Source organism: Oncorhynchus kisutch, linkage group LG7 (genome assembly GCF_002021735.2).
Source record: "Oncorhynchus kisutch isolate 150728-3 linkage group LG7, Okis_V2, whole genome shotgun sequence".
Taxonomy (NCBI): Eukaryota; Metazoa; Chordata; class Actinopteri; order Salmoniformes; family Salmonidae; genus Oncorhynchus; species Oncorhynchus kisutch.
In genome coordinates this window covers 22,989,737-23,004,066 of record NC_034180.2, presented here as the reverse complement: position 1 = coordinate 23,004,066, position 14,330 = coordinate 22,989,737, and the positions used below count along the sequence as shown (strand labels likewise).

General features: G+C 44.0%; 1 protein-coding gene across 2 annotated transcripts in view; it reads right to left on the bottom strand.

Moving 5' to 3' along the window:
• Positions 1 to 689: 689 nt before the first annotated feature.
• The window catches only part of mipol1 (mirror-image polydactyly 1), a 70,577-nt gene continuing 56,936 nt past the window's right edge, over positions 690 to 14,330 (bottom strand). For both annotated transcript variants that reach the window (XM_031828690.1, XM_020487733.2), the window contains exons 13-14: positions 8,307 to 8,561; positions 690 to 1,655 (exon numbers count right to left, since the gene is read on the bottom strand). In XM_031828690.1, coding sequence (XP_031684550.1) covers positions 1,589 to 1,655; positions 8,307 to 8,561 — 322 coding nt within the window. In that variant the 3' untranslated portion in view covers positions 690 to 1,588. The remainder of the gene's footprint in view (positions 1,656 to 8,306; positions 8,562 to 14,330) is intronic.

Here is a 14,330-nt window from a genome sequence, read left to right as displayed (position 1 = left end):
TAAAAGCAAAACATCCCTTATGTGGTACTATATAGAACCATTTGTTTTTAGTGTGCAATGCCTTTGTCAAAATCTGGCCAATTAGGATATGACAATAGCCAAAATAATAGTGCTACGGACAAAATACAAATGTATTAAAATAAAGAGATTTAAAGCTCTGCTTAAAATGTAATTCTATAAAGCCTAGAAAGAAGTTCAAGTTCCATGAAATGGATATGCATGGACTACTGGAGTTACAAAAATATACCCCTCTCTATATACTTTGACCTACTTTGAATACTTCTAAAAACTTAATATTGCTTCATGAAACCTTTAGTCAGCGAGAGAACAAATACGACAGTTGTGTAATTTAGAGAGTTTTGTCATATGGATCTTACAAAATGAATATCAGAGGTAGTGGGTTTATTATTTTTTTTACTCTTTAAGACCTGTTCTAAATTAGCACACTTTGAGAGCTGAACCTTAGATACACAGAAGTGTTAAAAAAGACAGGTTTATCTTCAAATAGAAGTTTATATCAATCCATAGGGATATAATGGTCGTGACTGAGTTGAGAAAGTACTTTATAAAAATGAAGAAAAAAAGTCCCGAGAATAAAACAATTTTTAGTGGCCGACTAATAATGTCACACCTTTTGTCTTTGAGTAGAGTAAATAGTGTTGAGTTACCAGATTAAAGGATGAAGCATATTTTTATCAGTTGTTTATGTTTTATTTCATACAATACTCACACCATAAAATGTCCATAAACTATCACAGCAATACTAACTTTATAATACAACAGATGCAAGAATACAGGAAGTTGATAGGTGATGTTCTTCAAATCACAAATGCCATGACTGATTTGATTTGAGAGCATCATGGAGTTGACTATATAAATCACGTTATTTGGCCCGCGGCAGCATCGACGCCGAATCCAGGCAGCACCAGCAACCTTTACAATACAGCACTAACCTTTTCAATGAAATACTGTATATGTCAGGACACTGTATTGATCTGGGATATCAAAGAGAATACATATTTTATCAATAAAAGTAAGGCACATAGGCATCTCCCTTGTAACAGAGATAGGCAGCAACACAAACAGCAACACACAATTTAGTTGATGAGAAAACAAATGTAACATGATTTTTAGTAAGGTAAAATGTAGAATTTAAGAAAGAAAGAGGGAAAAAGAGAGTGGGCAGCAACAAACCAACAACCCAAGTGGTTAAACAGTTTACGATTCAGTTTGAGCCCAGCCTGGAATGAGGCTTTGGAGTGCTGCACTTCTTACAACTGTTTGCCCAGTTAAGGCTTGGGTGTGTTTACACAGCGTTAAACACAACAGCCCGGGTCTGGGCAGGCAGGGAGGCAGCCTGGACACCAGATGTGGCCGTTCGACTGGACAGTCGCTCAGGCTGCTCCAGTTCGGGCAGAGCAGACAGGGGCTGCATCACAAATGGCACCCTATTGCCTTCACTATTTTTGGCCTATTGGGATGTAGGGCACTGGTCAAAAGTAGTGCACTTTATAGGGAATAGGGTGCCATTCAGGACAGAGCCAGGAACTGAGTGGACTCACTGTTGCTTCCCCCGACGTAGTCTCAGTCAGATGACTGTCCGGACGCTGCCTGTCCCCACCTTCTTCCTCAGCACCTCCACCAGCCGCTCCAACCTGCACGGTGACAAAGAGAATAACATTCATTATAATACATGGGTTTAATATCGTGCTCTTTAATGACCTTTAATCACATGTAGAGGAACCCCAAATATAGGGATGGGGAGGAAGAGAGGGAGACAGGGGAGGAAGAGGGGAAGGGAGGTGGGGGAGTAAAAATGGGGAGATAGGGTAAGGAAGAGGGGAAGAGAAAGATGAAGAGAGGGTGTGGGGAATGAATGCAGTGGTGCCCAGCACACCCTAACTAACACAAGGATACACTTGTTACAAGGCAGACCGGGGGTAGGATATAGATGCTTCTTTAAGTGGTAGTCAGACCAAACCGACTCTCTCTCTCTCTCTCTCTCTCTCTCTCTCTCTGATGTAGTGTTTTTCCTGGCAGAGAAGCAGGACAATAATGGTGTCCTTATGGCTGAAAAGAAAAGCAAATGATTCCCTGACAGGATGAAAATCACAGTGAATTGATGGGCGGGTGAGAGACAGGAGAGGAATGCTTTTGGAGCGAGAGGCTGGGTGAGAGAGGGAGGAAACAGCACATTGTTTTTATGGCTCTCTGGAAACAAGACATGTGAAGCTGGCCAAAACATGCAGTCATCACACATTCTAATTTTAACCTATCCAGACTATTATGGGTCTGCTACTGAAATATGGATGTGATTTTACACATGTTTATCTTTTTCTTTTCTTTTTACAAGAGTCAATATTAATATTCCTAGCTATTTAGTTAAAAAGCATCCAACTGGAATTATGTTATGGTCAAAGATGTAGGGAAATTGGCTTTGACTAAAGAATATTTTGTGTATTTTCAAATAGGTTTTTATCTCGTTCAATGATAATATAAACTCAGCAAAAAAAGAAACGTCTTCTCACTGTCAACTGCGTTGGGGGGGTCAAAATCAAAAGTAACAGTCAGTATCTGGTGTGGCCACCAGCTGCGTTAAGTACTGCTTGCATCTCCTCCTCATGGACTGTACCAGATTTGCTAGTTCTTGCTGTGAGATGTTACCCCACTCTTCCACCAAGGCACCTGCAAGTTCCCAGACATTTCTGGGGGGAATGGCCCTAGCCTTCACCCTCCGATCCAACAAGTCCCAGACGTGCTCAATGGGATTGAGATCCGGGCTTTTCGCTGGCCATTCCTGTCTTGCAGGAAATCATGCACAGAACGAGCAGTATGGCTGGTTCCATTGTCATGCTGGAGGGTCATGTCAGGATGAGCCTGCAGGAAGAGTACCACATGAGGGAGGAGGATGTCTTCCCTGTAACGCACAGAGTTGAGATTGCCTGCAATGACAACAAGCTCAGTCCGATGATGCTGTGACAGACTGCCCCAGACCATTACGGACCCTCCACCTCCAAATCGACCCCGCTTCAGATTACAGGCCTCGGTGTAATGCTCATTCCTTCGACGATAAACGCGAATCCGACCATCACCCCTGGTGAGACAAAACCATGACTCGTCAGTGAAGAGCACTTTTTGCCAGTCCTGTCTGGTCCAGCGACGGTGGGATTGTGCTGGACTGAGGGCTTGTGTGCCCACATTGTTGCAGGTGATGTCTGGTGAGGACCTGCCTTACAACAGGCCTACAAGCCCTGCGGACCGTCTGAGCACTGATGGAGGGATTGTGCGTTCCTGGTGTAACTCGGGCAGTTGTTGTTGCCATCCTGTACCTGTCCCACAGGTGTGATGTTCGGATGTACCGATCCTGTGCAGGTGTTGTTACACGTTGCAGAACAGCCACTGCGAGGACGATCAGCTGTCCGTCCTGTCTCACTGTAACGCTGTCTTAGGTGTCTCACAGTAAGGACATTGCAATTTATTGCCCTGGCCACATCTGCAGTCCTCATGCCTCCTTGCAGCATGCCTAAGGCACATTCACACAGATGAGCAGGGACCCTGAGCATCTTTCTTTTGGTGTTTTTTAGAGTCAGGACACTAAAGAGACCTTTCTACTAAGTTTTCATAACTGTGACCTTAATTGCCTACCGTCTGTAAGCTGTTAGTGTCTTAATGACTGTTCCACAGGTGCATGTTCATTAATTGTTTATGGGTCATTGAACAAGCCTGGGAAACAGTGTTTAAACCCTTTACAATGAAGATCTATGAAGTTACTTGGATTTTCACAAATTATCTTCGAAAGACAGGGTCCTGAAAAAGGGATGTTTCTTTTTTGGCTGAGTTGAATTCCATGGTTATAATATCACTAAAGGGAATCAGATAAAGCCAAATGAAATGGTATCTTCAGGGGCACCATGGACAGGTGAAGAGCATGGTGCTAAATAGGAGGAAATTAACTAGATTACATGTAGCAAAAATTGCCCTTCAATCATGAAGGACACAAGCACATCGTGACGAGTGAACAAAATGTGAAAAGAAATGTTCTTTTAATAATTGATGAAGCAATGGAAGTTCTCTTCCAAGTGCAAACATTCTTCTTCCATAGAATTCAAAACTTTGGGAGCACTTAGACAGGGAAAATCTCCAACTGTGAATGAAATTAGAATAGAAAGCCGGGACTGAACCCCAGCATAGAGCAGGCTTTTTGATATAGAGTGAGGATTTGAAGCGCTTTCCATGAAAATCTTATCCCCCTTCCTCCCCGTGACATCACTGATACGGAAATAATAAACTTGACACAAGTGGAAAGGCTACACTGCTCCTGTATTGTAATAGTTGCAAAAAAATATTTTTCACTTAGAGTTTTCATAGATACCGTAACAAAAATCACATATTATATCAAAGTTACCTTTTAAATGTAACCTTGACTTGTAAGGTGGGGGAGTGGATGTTGATGAAGTATTCTTAAATTCCTGATACTGTGCATGTGCCACGCACGCACACACCCTGAAATAACAAACCCCTTTACACAAGGAGGGACAAGGAAGAAAGACCCATCGCTGATATTTTTGAGGGAGTGCGGTCTTCTCATCTTTGAAGCACTGTGCACTAGTTGTTTTCCCTCAGCAGCTCAGTTGTAACGATCTGATAAGAGCCTGAGGGTGCGTCAAAATGATCTCTCCTTTCCCCCAAAGTGTGCACTGGTTCACTTCCCTTCATGGATTTGAAAAGAAATGACTGGTATACATACAAACACTCAATTTGTGGGGGGTAGTGAACGAGGCCACACTTCAGCAGGATGGAGAGATTATTGGGACGCAACCAGAGAATTGCGCTGCCTGCGAGACTGTCTAAGCTGTGACCTGCCAATCTGCTTTGCCAAGGGTTTCTACCGACTGGCTGGTAATCAGGCAGCATCTGGGAGTGGTCTGACCCAGGTATTGTCTGTCCGGAAGTTATTCTCCATCTGTTTTCCTCAACATGGCGAGTCATCGCCACCGCAAACCTGTGTTTATTTATGCGTGGTGAGGATGACACGGCGGCTAGCGCTGTGTGTAACATCAGCTTGCTGTGGAGGAGAGATCAACATATTAGCAATGGGGAGAGAAAATAAGGCCAAGAGGATTGCTAATGTTTAAGAAAGGTCCAAGTCACAAAGGCCATGCAAACACTCCAGCCACTGAATGTACAGGCCACGCACACAGGCCAACACTCACTGATACACACAGGCAAACACGGCCCACCTAACTAGTTAACATGAACACGAGGCAAGAAATCCCCCCCCTCCCCCTCAAACACACACAAACACACACACACCTTGTCCCCCTTGTGTGTAAATGGTGCAGCCCCTCGTTGCATTTTTAAATATATGCATTAGCCTCTCTGTCACGTTTAGACAGTTCCAGCTAGTGTGTGTCTCTGTCCAAGGTGTACTGGTGGGGATTTGGAACAACACTGTTTACCAAGGGTGGCCAGTAAACCCAAACACACACGCCGGGGAGCAGCCAGAGAAAACATAAATCCTGATTAAGAATTCAGTGTCGCAAAACCAACAATTATAGCTGGAATAAGATGGAGTAAACACGCAGCTCTTCGCATTCATTCTAAACAACGCTGAATCAGACTCTTCTTGCAATAGAGCAGTAAAATATAAGCTACCAGTGTTTCAGTAGAGTGTGCATTGTACTGGATGGATGGTGCACTTTATCAAGGTTTTAAAGCTCAGAAAGTGTTTAAATAGTACATATACAGTATATAATCAATAATTAATACAGTTCGATAATACATCGAAAATGCAATGTTCAACAGTTACAACGATGACTCATAAGAAAGTTACATAACACCAACTGAAGTTTGGGGTCACATAGATGAGTTGAGTATCTGGAGCATTAGCATTTGTGGGTTCGATTACAGGCTCGAAATGGCCAGAAACAAAGCCCTTTCTTCTGAAACTCATCAGTCTATTCTTGTTCTGTGACATGAAGGCTATTCCATCAGAGAAATTGCCAAGAAACAAAAGATCTCGTACAACGCTGTGTACTACTCCCTTCACAGAACAGCACAAACTGGCTCTAACCAGAATAGAAAGAGGAGTGGGAGGCCCCGGTGCACAACTGAGCAAGAGGACAAGTACATTAGAGTGTCTAGTTTGAGAAACAGACGCCTCACAAGTCCTAGACAAGAATAGACTGATGAGTTTCAGAAGAAAGGGCTTTGTTTCTGGCCATTTTGAGTCTGTAATCGAACCCACAAATGCTGATGCTCCAGATACTCAACTAGTCTAAAGAAGGCCATTTTTATTGCTTCTTTAATCAGGACAACAGTTTTCAGCTGTGCTAACATAATTGCAAAAGGATTTCTAATGATAAATTAGCCTTGGATTAGCTAACACAATGTGCCATTGGAACACAGGAGTGAGGGTTGCTGATAACGGGCCTCTGTACGCCTATGTAGATATTCCATAAAAAATCTGCCGTTTCCAGCTACAATAGTCATTTACTACATTAACAATGTGTAAACTGTATTTCTGATCAATTTGATGCTATTTTTATACACTTGCAAAAACATCTAAAAACCTGTTTTCGCTTTGTCATTATGGGGTATTGTGTTTAGATTGATGAGGACATAAAAAAAAACAAAAAAATAAACATTTTAGAATAAGGCTGTAACGTTAAAAAAAAGGCTCCTACTTTCCGAATGCACTGTAGAGCAGCAAAGGCTCTGAGATATGATGATGATGATGAGAGAGGGAGAGAAAGACAGCAGTAAGTAGCGTGCCTGTAACTAGCGGGCGAGGACCACCACCTCCTGATGAAAAGGGTCTTTGTGTCCTTTCGTCTCCTCCATGGCCAATTTTGATTCAGCAGGCAGCTTCGGATAGGTCATTAGACATTCTGCTCAGCCCCTCCATCAATGGAGCTGCAGGACAGTCAGCCCCCGGCACTCAGGTGCCACATTCTGGGCCGCCTCTCCGTTTCCTCTGGCAAGCCGTGTCCTCTAGGGGGTGATGAGGGGTGAGGGGGGAGAGAGCGAGGTAACTCGGCTCCTCGTGCATTCTTCTCACAGCCGTGCGACGGGGCCCTCGTCAGCGCTGCTTCCCACTGACTCCCACACCACCACAACCCAAATGGTGCCCTATTTCCCTATATAATGAGCTTCTTTTGACTTGAGCCCTAGTGCACTATAGAGAATAGGGTGCCATCTGGGATGCATCCCAGCAGGACCAGGGCCATCCATCTGGGGGTCAGTTAACGGTCGAGTGTGACTGTCTTCTGATGCTGCTGCTGCTCATCCTTGGCCTGGGCCGCAGTCTCTATCCACCCTCCACACCTTGACACATCTAACCCCCCTGACAGGCCTCTTTCTGGGAAAGGATCTGACTGAAAGATGTCCCAGTCCCAGACCATGCTCTGAAATTGTTAACACTACCTTGTTGGCCTACACTAGGAACCAGTAGTCAAAAAAAAATCCATAAAAGTGCAGAACATCAGTAACAGTACCAGTTCAGTGCACGCAGTAATTGCTAGCTGCAGTTTTCCAAACTATTCCCAGTCTGCACACTGCAAGAGCAGTTGAGCCAGTGGACTGAAAATGTTGCCTTCATACGGGAAGTGTGCGTTAGTTTTTACATTTAGAGTGAAGGTTGTAGAAGACACTGTGTGATCTTCCAAGCATAATGGAGGCCCTCCAGTGAGGATCGTTTAAATACAATACCAACCAGAATCCCCTCTTTTCTCCCTCCCAATCTGAGGGGTGTGGGGGGGAAGCCTTTCAGCTTTCCCAGTGCTGAGAACTGTCACCCCCCCATCACCATCCCCCCTGTTAATTCACCAGGCAAATAGATGAGCAGGGCGACTGCTGTTTGTTTAGCGGGGAGCGGGTGGCCCCAGTGTGACTGTGGGAGGATGCAGGAGCAGCAGAGATCAGGCTGGGACTGAGAAGAGAAGGCCTCCCAGACAACTAGTAACCAACTATCCTTCAGCATGGACACCCCTAGCACAAGTCAAGAGGATGGGGGTAGGGTGCAGCAGGAGTCATGGGGGGGCGAGAAGGATTTGGGGATGGGAAGGGTGGGGAATCTGTTGCAGGGGCTAGGGAGGAGCATGCGTTTACCAAATTCTTGTCATGGGGCAACATGGCGGGGGTTAAAAAAACATATCTATATTAAGTGAAACTAAATTGGCGGTGGTGGATTTGACCTTCATTTTCAGATGTCGAGAAAGTACATTTGATTTAGTAGCAGTTTTTCATGGGCTAGTCATTACTGAGGGGTCTGTAAAACCAGAGTTGTACTCTAGTTAGCTACTCACTTCTGTACTTTCTCGTTGGCCTCCCTCGCTGCCTCTTGGGAGTGTTGTAGCTGGGCCTGGGTGTTCTGGTGCTCTGAGGCCATTCTCTGGAGCTGAGCCAGGAGGGGCTGCTGGTGGGGGGGACTGACCAGAACAGAGGGGGCTTCCTTGGACTGAAGGGGCTTGGTCTGGAGGGTCTGGGATGGAGAGCTGAGATATGAGGCCCCTTGCTCTGTCTGACTGGTGGCCCCTAACTCACACTGGGCTTGGTGCAAGCTGTAGGGAGAGATAAGATGAATTAAATGAGATGATACTTAATTGCAGTGGTGTAAAGTGCTTACGTAAAAAATACTTTAAAGTACTACTTAAGTCGTTTTTTATCTGTACTTTACAACTTATATTTTTGACTACTTTTACTTCACAACATTCCTAAAGAAAATAATGTACTTTTTACTCCACTACATTTTCAATTCTTAGCAGAACAGGAAAGTGGTCCAATTCACTCACTTATCAACAGAACATCCCTGGTCATCCCTACTGCCTCTGATCTGGAGGACTCACTAAACACAAATGCTTCGTCTGATTTTCTTATTATAAGCTATTTGAATTATTTATACTTTTACTTTTGATACTTAAATATATTTAAAACCAAATACTTTTAGACTTTTACTCAAGTGGTATTTTTCTGCGTGACTTTCACTTAAGTCATTTTCTATGAAGGCATCTTTAATTTTACTAAAGTATGACAATTGGATACTTTTCCCACCACTGCTTAATTGAATTCTCCCTGGCATCACAATAATCCATCATCACACAGATACTAAAATGTTACACAGTAAAACTATGAACAGCAGCACATCACCAGCAACATACTGGTACTTCAGGAAGCTACAGGGTGTCAGCTAACAACAATATCGTTAAGACTGTTAACAAGGCACTCTGAAAAAAGCAGTTCTCATTATATTTGATTGACACATTGATATGATCCTTTGGCTTTGAATTCGGTGGGAGGAAAATATTTGTACATGCTGGGTCGCCTGAACACCAAAGAGGCACAACTACTGGAAACAACCTCAGCTACAACAAGTACAGCATAGGTTGTAGAAAAAGGAAGGATGAGAAGTCGCTGCAATGATACAATAGTAGCTCTTGTAGCTTGAAAGTGCAGTACAGGGATGATGCACTGAACAGGCTTCCAACCAACAAGTCTTCTTTCCTCTACACTTCTGACTTTGCAGTCAGAGTGCAGCTGGACACATTCCTAACACAAACAGACAGAAACTTGACCTTAACCAATGAAAGCATGCCTGCAGTTTAACTGACAGTAGGGAACGTTATTCTGTATTAACACCCCGTGGCAAAGAGATACGTTTAATATTCAAACGCTATGTCACTACATGAGACAATATCTGGAGGCAATAATGCAGCAGAATGTCAGTGGAATATATTACCGTACATTACTGACGGGACTGACTGACTGAAAGCATCAAACGAGTGTGACCGAGTGTGTGTGTGTGTGTGTGTGTGTGTGTGTGTGTGCGTGCGTGTGCGACTGAGAGCATCAAACTGGTTGAGACATAGGAGCGCAAGGTGAAAGCAGACAGGTGTTTCCAATGAGATGAGAGAATCTCTCAAATAAAGAGAGAGAAAGCAGCTCTCAAATAGAGAACGATTGAGGTAAACACTACATCGGTGTGGTTATATTATCAATAGAGCTTGGTAGGGTGGTAGGGTACTCTTCACCTTCGTAAAGGGCTGACAAAACCCATGATCTATTGGGAAGGAGAGGAAACCAAACATTTCCCATTGACCCCAACTCTGACTATGTGTACATTACAAATGGTCCCTTACCTGGGATGCATACATAGTCAGGGTTGGGGTCAATGGGTCAAAAGTACTATATAGGGATTTTAAATGTTTTATTTCAACTTTATTTTAACAAGGCAAGTCAGTTAAGAACTAATTCTTATTTACAATGACGGCCTATACCGGCCAAACAAGGGCGACGTTGGGTCAATTGCGTGCCGCCCTATGGGACTCCCAATCACGGCCGGTTGTGATAAAGCCTGGATTCGAACCAAGGTGTCTGTAGTGACGCCTCTAGTACTGAGATGCAGTGCCTTAGACAGCTGCGCCACTCAGGAGCCCAACTAGGATCAGGGAGCCATTTGGAACAAATCCTATTACAGATGTATTACTCCATTCTTCACTCGATTACAGTACAGGAACAATACCCTTGCCCGTCACCAGTTCAGTTATTAACCCAAACCAATTCCAATGCATATTTTTGGACAATCCCACAAGAATGTGTCCAATCAATTGAAAAAATATATTTGAAAAATATGTCTCACTGGCAATATGATTAAAAATGAGATTGGATAATGAGGCTCTCGCTCTCTCTCCTCTCCAAAGACCAATATATGATCCTTAATTCAGCAAGAGTTTCAAGTCACTGTTATTGACGCACAGAGATAAAATAGAAATAATAATCATCAACATCATTGAACAATCTGGTGAAGGCCATTGGATGACACAATCCTTGACTTGCAATATAACATAGTATGCAATAACCCCAGGGCATTCCACTTCTATAACTCAAAGATTTATATGATATATTTTCCACAACTTGCTTGATTAAAAAAATCACTGTACCTCAGCAGAGTTAAATATCAATTCAAAGCTAAACATTAAAACAACCCCATTCATTGAAGGGGCAGGTAACTAGCTAGGTCAAGGCTCTACAACCCTGTTCGTGGAGAGCTACTCTCCTGTAGGTTTTCACTCCAACCCCAGTCGTAACTAACCTGATTCAGCTTCTCAACCAGCTAATTATTATAATCAGGTGCGCTAGATTAGTGTTGGAGTGAAAACCTACAGGACGGTAGTTCTCCAGGAACAGGGTTGGAGAGCCCTGAGCTAGGTAATACGGTTTTTGTCAGATAACAATACCCTTTCTATCCTCCATTAGCTCTATGAGCGACATTATATTCAGTTGTCCACTGACGGCTGACAATCTAATCTAGATTAATGACCAGAGGTCTCTGCTGCCATTCCAGGTAGGCGTGTGGACATAGCTTTAAAATCATATCAGTCATTCTGGCCTGTAATGAGTTTCAGAGGTGGAAGATGAAGCTCCTGTTTAATGCTTCCTCTTGTTTTTCAGAGCTGAGGGTAATCAATTCAGCTGTGCTATTGATAGCTATTGGAAGTGATGTAAAGTTTGTGTGCTTTGTTTAATTAAATGTAAACATATTGGGTCTGAAGGTCCGATGACAGTGACAAACAAGGACAGAGGAGGGAGGGGGAGTGTTGCTTAAATATGGATTATCTTATCTGACCCTGGCAACCGCGCCTCGACCCCCCCCAGCTACACTATACCCCTCCCTTTACAACACACATGGAAACCAATCAACAGGAAAGAGAAACATTGTCCTCAAACTGTTCACTTTCATTTCCTGGTAGAGCGAAAGAGCGAACGAAGCAGGGAGAGAGAATGGAGGGGGAGATTCTGAATTGGGCAAAATATCTGTCTTCTCCTCGACTCCTCTGTGACCCGGAAACCGATAAGTGGTCGAAGAGAGTGTCAATTCGTTGGTAGGCAAACATAGGAGTCTGCTCCCCTCCTTAATTACCTACTTCGGCAGAGGATGCACGAGAGTATCCTCGCGCTTCAGAAGTGTTTTCAAATCAGCCAGCCCACCTTTGAATAAGTTGTTGTTCACACACATTTAAAAACAATACGCTACTTATCATTGTATCTGTAAAATGTATTGCACAACTAGCGACATTTGTTTTGATCAATTCACAACGTTATTATGGGATTTCATCCCTGTAAACGTCAGTTGCCTGGTGACACGTGAGTGGAGGAGTCTCATTTCATGCAATGAAACCTTTCCTCTCCTCGATGACCTTTCTCAAAAAGAGGCAAGGAGAGGACGGAGGACAATTGAGATTCTCCCAGGGAGACACAGAGAGCTACCTATTGAGAGAGAGAGAGTGGTTAAACGAGACCACAAACCAGATGAGAGGTCATTTGAAGTTGTGTTTCTAACTGAAATCTGCTACTGGGATCACATTAAAGTAAAATGAGGGGATTTTAGCAGCAATATTTAATAGTGCTGACATCTTCCATGGGAAGTACTCCTTGGAACAACAACAACAAAAGCACAAGGCCATGCATGTACTGTACTGTTAGAGCTGATCACGTTCCATTCATGAGGACGAGTGTCCGTTTAATCTAGCTAGAAAGTTCCTATTGTAACTCATCTGATCACATTTCATCCATCTGTGTTTCATCCAAATACCCAGCTGGAGTGAGAAATAGGTCTAGTAAGCGCCCATGGCTTTCTTGTCATGAAGTACAGTATTTACAACAAGTTCCGCTCCAGATTCCTCATTCTTATCTCTCCACCTGCTCTTGTGCGTCTGTGTCTATCTATAGGATGCTCATGACTATTCACTCTGTGTTTCTGAACATGGTGGCTTTCTGCTCCAGTTTCTGCCAGTGACCCACAGAACAGTCTGCAGCGCAGAACAGTTAGCCATTAAGTCCCCCAATCAGATAACACCGCACAGACGCTAGAGCTCAACGAACCTGCCCTCCAATTCTAGAATTGGGGTATGTCACAAATGGCACCCTATTCCCTCTATGGTGTGCTACTTTGACTAGAGCCCTATGAGCCCTGGTCAAAAGCAGTGCACTATATAAGGGTGTAGGGTGCCATTTTAGGATGTATGTATGGTTAATGGTTAGTGTGGAGGGGGATTGTTAAGGGCTGGGTATGTAAAATGCCATTTAATAGAGACTTGTCTCTCTGGGCTCTAAACAAATAAACCACAAGGTCAGCAGAGAAGGCCTGGTCACAGACCTGTCCTGTTACCAGACAGGTACACCAGGTACTGGACAGGATAACGTTTGTGTCACCTACCTCTGAGAGGCAGCCAGGTCACCTCACCTTTTATCACACATGTACAGTATCCCAAGCCAAACCACATTAACTGGGAGGCCACGTTCAGTACCTTGGCTCTAGACTGGTCCCAGATCTGTTTATGCTGTATAGCCAACTACTATGGTCGTTGTCATGTTTGGCATGACAATATGTTAAAGACCATAGCAGTTGGCAAGACAGCACAAACAGATCTGGGACCAGGATATCTTGGCTCCTACTACCATAGAAATAAATCACAGTGGGACACTCTCAGCACTGGGAGGAGTGTCCATGCTGTTTATACTGGCTTGTCCCTAAATAACGCGTTTCTATCATCTGCCTATGATATAGGAACACAAACCAATTTCGGTTTGAGGTTCGAGAGTTTGCCAGGGTGCTGCTGTGCGTTTTGAATTACTTCCTCCGTTTCTATCTCGATGGAGTTTAGCTTGCTCGGAGGGCTCCCAGACAATCCGCCAAATGTATTGGGCAGCACAGACTGAAAAGGAAGGGCTAACCCTGAGTCTGAGGCAATGGTTCACTTTTCCTTGTTGTTACTCAGTCAGGCAGGATTGATGGTGACGTACGTTTTGTATCACTTTAAAATGAACCTAAATTGCCCTGTGAAAGTGAAGAGGAAATTCAGCAACTCCCGAGGGACAGTGGAAGTTGATAAAAATACTTCTTTACTGTTAAAGCCAATGTGGAGCCTTCATCTGGGTTTTGTGCAGATATGAACGTATATAGTGAAGCCCCAGTAGGAAACTCTAGGCAGCCTGTCTTGTTTCCGTCTGCTAGCCAAGCAAATGACTATTGAGTTTTTAGGTGTTAAAGTGCGACCCACTCAGCCTCCGTTATAATCAGCCTTCCCCAGGGAGCCGTCTGTCTGTCCGTCCGGAGTGTTAATACGTGTCCTGCTTGGGCTGACTGACTCCCTCCAGCAGCCTTGGGATCAGTCCCAAATGACACCCTATTCCCCTATGTAGTGCACTACTTTTGACCAGGGCTCATAGGTCTCCGGTTAAAAGTAGTGCACTATGTAGGAAATAGGGTGGCATTTAGGACACATTTGGAACACAGCCCTGGTCTGGCTGGGTCTCAAACAAAGCACCGGCCG